Genomic DNA, 9,585 nt, shown 5'->3' with positions numbered 1-9,585 from the left:
GAGCCTGGCACAACCCAACGGGGCGTTATTTTGCTGTGGTACAGATGATGAACACAGCTGTGATGGGTCTGGAGAGGCGTCATCCATCATACGCCATGGAGCCGGGACCATCTACGAGGGCACCGCGGTTCACCTGGCACCTGTACTGCAGGTACCGCGTGCCAACTCATCCGTTGCACACCCTGCACCAGGGAGGAAGAAAGCTGTGGGACCCACGTGCTAAACGCCGGCCCCGAGTCGGTGCCCTGAGCCCACGGGCTCTTCCCCAGGTGGACAAACCGGTGCCCCACGTCCTCACGGCATGCCCAGCAAGGAGATGCTCACCGGTGGAAGAAATGAGCCATCGGGCAGATTGAAGGTGCCAGCACGTGGCGTCTGGGTAAAGAGGAGATGTGAAGTCAGACTGGGAATGGAGGACATCACCCGCTCCCAGCTGTAGGGCTGACGAAATAACTTCGAAATTAAGCGGCAAATGGAAAAAGCCCCAAAATTTCCCAGACACAGAACCGTTTGCAATTTTTAACTTTGGTTCAAAATCACCGACTTGTTCCAGCGAATTTTCCCAGCTGCAGAGCACGATCACGGGTGATTTCAGCAGAATATTTCATTTGTGAGCGTGGGAAGAGCCGCTGCCCGGCACGGCGGGAGACGGCGTGTCTGTCCATGGGCCGGGTGGGCAAGGTTGGCGTTGGAGTTGGCAAAACCAACACCTTCTGTTGGCGACACCTGCCTCGTCGCGTCGTCACGAGTGGAACCGCCCACGCTGGAGCGGAGGGGCTCGGGGCTGCGGTGTGTGCGGGGTGCACGGAGGGAGCAGAGGGACCCCCGGCCGTGGGTGGGGGGCTGCTTCCCCGGCCAGAAATGGGGACCGTGCCCGGGCGGGTCACTCACACACCGCGGGCTGTAATTAGGGACTGAGCAGCACGACGAGGCAGCCCCATGGCTCCTGCACCTCGTTCTCATCCCCAGCGGTGGTGGGGCCCCAGAAACATGCTGGGGTGTGTGGGGGGGTCAGGGTTGCTACATCCCCACCAGCCCTCCCGACGGGGCTGGACAACAGCTTTGTCCCAGGACCGTCCTTCTCCCCGCCTCCACATGCCGGCTCCATCCCTCGGTGCCAGCCCAGCGGGCTCTCCCAGGGGCTGGCACCCCGCCACCCCACAGCCAGCCCCCGGCTGGAGCCCAGCTCCCCTGTGCAAGCCCCGGATCAACCACCTTGGAGCTGGAGAGCAGGTGGATCTGTCCTCCAACTGGTCACGAGCTTCACCGTGTGTTTCTTGAACGAGTTAATTACTCCTCAGCCCGGGGCAGGGGTCCGGCTGCGCCACGGGCCCCTCGCTGCCACCACGCAGCGGAGCGGCTACGTGAGGCTGCATGTTCCCAAATCCAGCGGAGCCCCAAGAGCTGCCACCAGCCCCCCCGCCGAGCACTGCTCTCCCTTTTTAATTAGGGAGCCTCCTTCCCCCGAAAGGTGCGCTTCCCCCCGCCAGCTCATCCGGCATCCCCCAGCCCAGGGGGACCGCGAAAGCTCCAGGCCTTGATTAGCTCTTCCTTTTAATTAGTCTCACTAGGAGGCGTTGCCTCCTTCAACCTTGGGCTGCCTTTGCTTTCTCTCCCTGACCCGGTAACCGAACCCAGGGGGGGCCATGGGCTGGTGCCCACAAGAAGGTGACCTTCACTGCCCATCCCTCCTCCTCCTCAGCCCCTGGCACCAAAATCGCCCCGGGACGTGATCGCTGCCCAGACCCCAGCCCCGCTCTGTGCCCCAGAGCCGCCCCATCGCCAGCCCCACGTCCTGCCCAGCCGGCTGTGCGTTCGGGGCGGACCGGCGGCTGCTCTGCCGACGCGGGAGCCGTGCCGAGCGGACAGCTAAGCTCACAGCAGGATTATTTTATCTGAAAATTCTTCCTATAGAACCCAGTTCCAGGGCAACGATGCAAAAAGCAGATCTCAGTTGATCCCATTTCAGCACAAAAACACCCGAGCCCCTGGACCTGCTGGGCAAGAACGCGAGGAACAGCTTGGCAACTGCTTCTTTGAAGGCTGGGATTTCTGCCCGGCACCGAGGGGCAGCAGGAACTTCAAAAAACGTTCAGTAACAAACACTACAGTCTTGGAAGGCACCGGCCTGCAGACAGCAGCTAATCTCCATTTCCCTCCTTCCACAAATCCCAGTGTTTGATCCGGGATGATGAGCGGGGTCAGCTGTGTCGCCGTCCCCGTCAGGGCAGAAATCATTCCACGGACACGACAGGTACGAGCCGCTTTTGCTACTTCAGACAACCTGAAAGATCCTACAGAATGCACAGCCATGCCTTTATCTATGGCAACCGACTCCCAGCACCTTCCAGTACCTAGTGGGGCTACGAGGAAGCTGGAGAGGGGCTCTGGAACCATTACTCATTCTCTCGCAGTAAACAATGGATATATAAACATTCCCTTCTTGGCCTTTACTCTCAAAATGCAAGACAATTATTGGGGGTTTTAACCAAAATTCCTTGTGTGTCCTACGTTTAACTTGATCTCTACCCACACACGACATCACCCAGTGCCTTCTGCCCTTGCCTGCCTTTCACACAGCTCCTTCACTTCGGAGTAAGCGGATGACAACCTACACGTCCGTCACCCACTCTGGGTACACTTGGATTGTCAAACCACCTTCTTTCCTGCCCGTTTTTCCTGCTCAAGAGCTGCAGCCCACCAGCACGTTCAAACCGTTCAGACACCTTCAGCCTCCAGACAGGCGTAGTGGCCCAAGAGTCCTCTGCAGACACAGGGACCTGGGACCATTCCCACGGAACAGCCCACGCTCACCTGTGGCAGATGACGGAGCCGTATCGCTCCAGAAGGAACGGATTAAATTTAGTCACTGAGTCAACATCTTTCTTACACCCAGCCAAGAGAGCCACGACTGACACTGCTCTGTCAGCAACGCTCCCCTTCACCATGGTTGCAACCACCCTTGCTGTACTTCAAGCACGCTCTAGGACCACCCATCCCCACCCAGAGCGCCCTGTTGGGATACATCCCGTCACACTACTGCAGACACCGTGTCAAAACTCCAGAAATTCAGTCACAAGACTTCTGAACGTGACTGCAAGTAAAAATCACCTGTTCAGGCCCGCACACACCTGCGATGTCAGGTGTCTTCTGCTCAAAAAACTTGGGAAAAAAGTATTCATAAGAAACTCCATGTGCAGAGTAAGCTAAATTCACAGGAGACTGGAAAATCATCAGTGATGCTGCTCTGAAAGCAGAGCAGCGTTTACCTGAGCACTACGACAGGTACCGACTGCAGCTTTTTCAGCACAAGGTTATACAAAATCACACAATTTTGCCTGGTTTTATAGAGCTATCCCATAATTAAAAAAATCTTCTAAAATTTCACTTCCATGCAAGTTTACCAACTATTCTGAACCTTGACAATAAAGCATACTTGACACGTCTAACTGAAGTAAAGATCCCATTTCACCGGATCCCAATTTTTCTCTGATTCCTTAGGCCGAAGCACGGCCCCTGGCAGAGAAGGCGCAGGACAAGCACACGCCGTGCAGAGGGACCCCGAGGCTGCTTCCCATCCCCCCACGCCCGCTGTCCGCTCGGGCCATACGAGTTCCCTGGACCACAGACGGGAAACGCTCCACGAGCACATTAACAACCATTACGGACCTGCGCTTTTTGATGCTGGGAAGCCAAACTCTGAGCGGGTGAACTGGAAAGCCTGCTTCGCTTTGTGCAGAGAACACCCGAAATCCACCACGAACGCCTTGACACGAAACGGCACAAACTGCAGAAGCAAAATCCAGTATTAACTCTGGTTGGTTGGGTTTGGCCCTCAGGAGCACAGGGTGCTGTCTCTAACCCAGTACTTGAAACACGCCAGTCACTCCCACCGAAAAGCGGGATGAATCACCATTTTCTGCTACCAGCCCAGTAACAGCCCCTCCGAACAGCGGCACTTGGCGAACAAAACAGTCTCCGCAAGCAGGACGCCCTGGAAGGCGGCTTTAATTCACAGTACTTCCAGACGGAACTCTTGGGGCGAATCCCACAGCTCTCACTGCGGAGTTCGGTTGTTACCGGGATGTTACACCCTTAACGCACAACCAGCGGTGTCTGTCACCGTGCCGGCTTGGACAGCTCGGCATCACCCACCACTGCAGCTTTTTTTAAAAATACATGTCTTAAAATTCTCAAGCTAATTAACCTTATACCACCTAGATTCCGTCATGGCTCAAAGCAGGACTCTGCCTTCCTGGCGGGCTTGCTTCTTCCGTCCAACTCGTTTGCCGAGCCCATTGAAGGGAAGGGTTAGTGCTGGATCATGGCACCACCACATGGAACTACTACTGAAGCTTCTAGTTCAAAACCACAAACATCTTGGCCATCAGCATTGCTGAGAGAAAACACACATTCCAGGGCATCTTCCAGCGTGTGTGCAAATGTTGGCTGGCATAAAGCTTCTACAGAAACTGGAACAGCACTGGGATGTTACTTCAGAATAGCCAGTAGCGGCCCTTAACGGCGGCTCTGTTTGGGGCCACACACTGCCGTTCCCAGTATAAAACAGGTCCACTTGGCACGTGAAAACTGGGCAGTGCCTCCCCACCTTGCACCAGCTCAAAACATCAAGTCCTACCAGCTCTTCACGATGTAACCCGCCCATGTGCCACTTTTCACACGTGCTGGTGACCAGCATGCTACCACCAGTACCTTTTTTCTGCCACGACTCTTTCCTCTGCTACCACTGGAAATGTCATCACGTTGGATAGTTTACTGAAAACTTTTTATTGTAATCAAAAAGTGACATAACAGGGCTGTAATGGATTCTGCAAATCATTCCGCTGGTATTTCGTAACTGATACCAGCTGCTTCTGCCAGGCATTTAAAAAAAAAAATTCAAATGTGAAAATTTTCACAGTACAGTAAAGTCCACCCAAACTACTTAACGGTGGTTAAAAATAAGATGCCCCAGCAAAACCTTTCATGTTACATGGTCACAACTCACAATTCTGTACAAAATGTTCACTTTTATAAAGCTCTGATGTAAAAATCAAATAATCAAGCAGCAATATTTTAAGTGCAGCACAGGGTCTTTCATGTCATTATTTACAACGCTTGAATTCGTTTACATTTTAACAAAATTTAATACAGATGACTTAGGAATTAAGTCATTTTTTATTATCTGTCATTCTATGTAGTGACAGATTTCACTTTTTGGTCATCTTTCTCTTTATCTTTGCTCTTCTTCGATTTCTTCTTCTTGTGTTTGTGTTTTTGGCTCTTTTCCAATTCCGTTTCGTTTCCAACGTGTTTCTTATGCTTCTTGTGTTTCTTATGCTTCTTGTGCTTCTTCTTCTCTTTTTTCTTTTTCTTCTTCTTGCTGTCCTGACTCTCTCCTGAGCTGGCACTGCTGCTGTGGCTCCGAGTCTGGCTCTCGGAAGGGCTCTGGCTGCGGCTGCGGCTGACGCTGGGGCTGCTCTGGCTCTGACTCCGGCTCGCTTCCGGCTGCTCCACCGCAGCAGGGGCTGCCGCGTCCTCTTTCGCCTTATCCGCCGCCTTCTCTTTCGGTTCCTTAGCGTTCTTCCCTGCAGCCTCCTCGTCTTTTGCAGACACGTTGCTCTCGCTGTCGCTCTCGTTGTAGTCGGGCACGAAGGCGGCCTCGTCGGTCTCTCGGGTCAGGTCAGAGGAGAGCCGTGAGGAGCTGCTCACCTGCGGCTTGGCCTTGGCGGCGCCTTTATCGCTCTGTCCAGCCGCGGGCTCCTTCTCAGCTTTTACCTCTGGTGACTCCTGTTTCACAGGTGGCTTATTACCAGCGGGCTCTTTCTCCTTATTGCTCTTTACTTCTGGTACATGCTTCTCTTTCTCTTTTGCCGCATTTTTATCCGGAGGTTTGTGCTCCTCCGGCGCACGTTTGGAATCGTGAGCGGCTTTGTGATCAGACTGCTTCCGCTCCCGCGCGGGGCTGTAGCTGCTCCTCTTGGCATCCCCAGCCGCCTTTTTGGAGGGCTCTGCTCGTTCCTCTCTCGGCTTGCTCTTCTGGACTGGCGCCGAGTCTCTGTTGCGAGAAGGGGAGTCTTTTCTCCGTGCTAACTCACTCTTGTCATCCTTGCGTTTGGAACTAGAATGATCTCTGTTGCCATCGTGGTCGGATTTTTTCTCTCGGTTAGGAGTAAAGTCTTTAGCAGTGGATCCACGGCCAGTATCGTGTTTCTCTGAAGATCTGCTGTCTTTGGAAGATTGAGAAATATTTTTTCCGTTTCCTTGCTCAGCTGCACGCTCCGAGTGGTCTTTTTCTGGCTGAACACTGCTCTTTCTCTTCTCAGAAGTGTCCTTGTCTGACAAAGAATGATCCCGGTCTTTGGTTTTTCCTTTTTCAGTCGACACAGAACTTTTTGAACTTTTCGCATCATGCTGAGAGCTTTCGTAACTCGTCTCTTTTGTAGTTTTCTGTGTTTTCTCCACAGGTTCTGCCTCTTTTTCACTGTGTTTTATGGGGTTCGGTGGCTTAGCACTCACATTTTTTATAACACTCGCAGGTTTTCCTATGTTTGTGGGCACCGGGGTAGATTTAATGTCTTCCTCTTCAGACTCAAAGTCATCTTTATCCCACTTTGACTGAGGGACCTGGATCATAATAATGACGTCTTCAGCAGGGGCTGTTATATCATTATTATACTCCTCCATGGTCTTGATGACAGTTCGTTTTGTATCTGGCTTTTCTTCAGTCTTTCTGACAGGGCTTCCTCCCGTCGAACTCGTGCTAAGAGGAAAAAAGCACACATCAGTAACGGGTGAGATACGGGCACTGCCAGCTTTCATAGCATTTTAACAAAATGGCTTTTGTTTCGATTCTAAATCTTCAGTATTTTTTTCAAAAGATGTTCAATTAAAGGAATAGACAGGAGAAAGGATGCGTCCATTAGCTAAGATCGTGAGCAATTCAGTAATTTAGTTCCTGCTATACATTTAATTAATAAAGACACGAGATTAGCAGATCAGACAGTCCACAATCTGGTAACTCCTTCATGTCCTACTTCTACCAATGGGAGATCAGTTAGATATACATTCTTGTTTCAAGGTGTAAGCAAGCAATTATGGAGAGGGCTACACAACCCAAGTTTTATCCTCATGTCCCAGTGTTCTTTAGAAAAATGTACGTTTTAAAAACTTTTTAGAGTATCAAGACACTGTCTTAAGTCTCCAGTGATGTCTTAAATGTTTTGAGTTTGCTTTGTCCTGCTTCTCCAGACGCTGCAATGTAAGTAATAACAGCTCCACACTACATCACTTTTTCTTCTATTTTTCACGTCACACAATGGAACATGGAAGAGATCTCCAAACTAAATGCCAAAAAAAGTTGGCACTGAGCTAGAAGCAGCGTAGCTGTGTCAACACCGCACTGTGCTCAAAGCCAAAACCAGCATGATACATATTGGCAACCAAGCTGCTACTTCTGCAAGGCGTAATTTCATGCCATACTGACAAAAGTAGATCGTTACGGTACCTCACAATTTAAAAATTCAAAATATTACATGGTACAGACACGTCTGTCATCCTTGCCTCCAGCAGCAAGCTGGATCTGAAGGAAGACACAGCGAGTACACCTCAGAGAGTCAACATGTAGCGCGTAAGAAGATGGGAAAAAAGGTCTCAGAACATTTAGCACAGATTTAGCTGTTCCTTTCGTTAGTCACCATGAAGAATGTTACATTTGGAGGGACGAGGAGGAAAGAACGAATAGGAAAAGACATGATGAGGTACCTGGTGTAATCCACAAGAGTTGAACAAGATCCATCAGTTGCTGTCACTTTTCTTCTCACTTTTCCTTTCGCTTTTTCTTGTTTAACTTTGCTGCTGCTCGGCTCAGGTTTCTCAGCAGGTTCTTTTGCAGGTGGCACATTTTCCCCACTCACAATCTTTTTGCCAGTTTCTCGGTTAAGTTTAATCTTCTTTGCAGGGTTGTTGAGAAAAGCAGATTTATCCTTTTCTGGAGTTCGCTCTCCTTTTTCACCATCCGGCTCAGTCTTCCCTTTGGGTGATGTTTTGGATTCAGCAGTTTCTGGTTTAGAGGCCTTTATGGAAGCGGCTTCATGTTCTTTATCAGCCTTTTCATCTGCTTTTCTTTTTCTTTTTTCAGGTTTTGCATCAGAAGGTTTGCTTTTTTCAGAAGGTTTCTTTGACTTGTCTTCTTTGCTGGAGGGCTTCTCTGACTTGGCTTCTTTTGGATGGTCTTTCTTGGCCTTTTCCTCCTTGGCTGGTCTGGTTTCTGGGTGATCTTTTGTCACTTTTGGATGGACTTTCCGTGGGGTACCAAGAGCCTTCTCATCTTTTTGAGAGGAAGATGTTTTAACACTGTCTGTCTTTGGCAATTCCTCCTTCACTTTTTTCACGGGAGGTTCTGTTCGAGGAGATTTTTCACGATCTGCGTCCACCTTCTCTTGGGAAGCTTTAGCTGGTTTTACTGTATTGTCTTTCTTGGGAGGAACAGCCACTTCTACTTTCCGCTTTGTCTTGTCAGTTTTTGCTTTTGGCTTATCCTTCTCTTTTTTCTCCTTTTCAGACACCGGTTTGAAAGCAATGGAATCTGCTTCCATAGGCTCGTCTCTCACTGGGGTGGCATCATCTCTGCTTGGGAGAATGAACAGAGAGTCTGGTTTAACGTCTTCACCTGTAACTGGTTCTCTGGGTTTTCTTGCCCCTTCTAACAACTCGGCATTAGGAAATCCTTCGCTCTCATCCCCTTTTCTTCTCTTCCGGTGTTTCTTGTGTTTATTTCCCTTGCCATCTCCCAGTGGATTTTCCACTTCCTTCTCTTTTGACTTTGTAGGATCTTTGATGCCATGGCTCTCTCTTCCAGAAGGTTTTTCAGGGTAATTTCCAGCTACATTACGATTTCTGTGACTCTGCCCTCCAGGATAATCCTCTCTACGTCCGCGAGCATACGGCGAATTCTCTCGTCTGGTCCCAGGTGGACCAAACCTATCTGGAGAAAAGTTCTCTCTATTTACTGGAGGTCGAGGCTGAGCACCAGCAACATAGCCCTTGTAGAACTTTTCATACCATTCTCTGTAGTTCCTTTCCCATTCTCGGTATCGTTCCTTTTCAAAAGGATCTCTGAAGTCGACAGATCTGCCATAGTATGCCTTCATGTCATACGGTGGAACTTCTCTGTACCTGTTAAAATACTCCCTCTCTCCTTCGCCTTGAGGTACAGTCCGTTTAGTGGGAGACTGGCCTCTAAATACTGGAGACCTTGACCGTGAATGGTATCTTCTGTATGGGGGTGACCTCGACCTTGACCGGTGATAACCATGTGACCTTGACCTAGAACGGTAGTTTCGACTCTTGCCTTTGCCTCTTCTCGGGTAGGGCGGTGATCGCGAGTAGGAGCGAGAATGGGAACGGCTAAACGAGCGAGAATAGGAGCGAGAGCGGGAAGAACCTGATCTTGACTTGGAGTAGGTGTAGGAACTTCTAGAGTAAGATGAAGCACTATAGGGTGACTTGGACCTTCAAAAAAACACAACACAAAAAAAATAATAAATGAAGTTAATTCGAAACAGTCACTCTCCCCAATTCTTT

At 50.1% G+C, this 9,585-nt stretch overlaps 1 protein-coding gene across 6 annotated transcripts in view; it reads right to left on the bottom strand.

Moving 5' to 3' along the window:
* Positions 1 to 4,769: 4,769 nt before the first annotated feature.
* The window catches only part of RBBP6 (RB binding protein 6, ubiquitin ligase), a 30,150-nt gene continuing 25,334 nt past the window's right edge, over positions 4,770 to 9,585 (bottom strand). For all 6 annotated transcript variants that reach the window (XM_086622599.1, XM_086622603.1, XM_086622601.1 and 3 more), the window contains 2 exons: positions 7,765 to 9,513; positions 4,770 to 6,763 (listed from right to left, as the gene is read on the bottom strand). In XM_086622599.1, coding sequence (XP_086478725.1) covers positions 5,194 to 6,763; positions 7,765 to 9,513 — 3,319 coding nt within the window. In that variant the 3' untranslated portion in view covers positions 4,770 to 5,193. The remainder of the gene's footprint in view (positions 6,764 to 7,764; positions 9,514 to 9,585) is intronic.

Source organism: Tauraco erythrolophus, chromosome 17 (genome assembly GCF_009769465.1).
Source record: "Tauraco erythrolophus isolate bTauEry1 chromosome 17, bTauEry1.pri, whole genome shotgun sequence".
In the NCBI taxonomy this organism is placed as follows: Eukaryota; Metazoa; Chordata; class Aves; order Musophagiformes; family Musophagidae; genus Tauraco; species Tauraco erythrolophus.
This window is presented reverse-complemented; position numbering and strand designations above follow the sequence as displayed.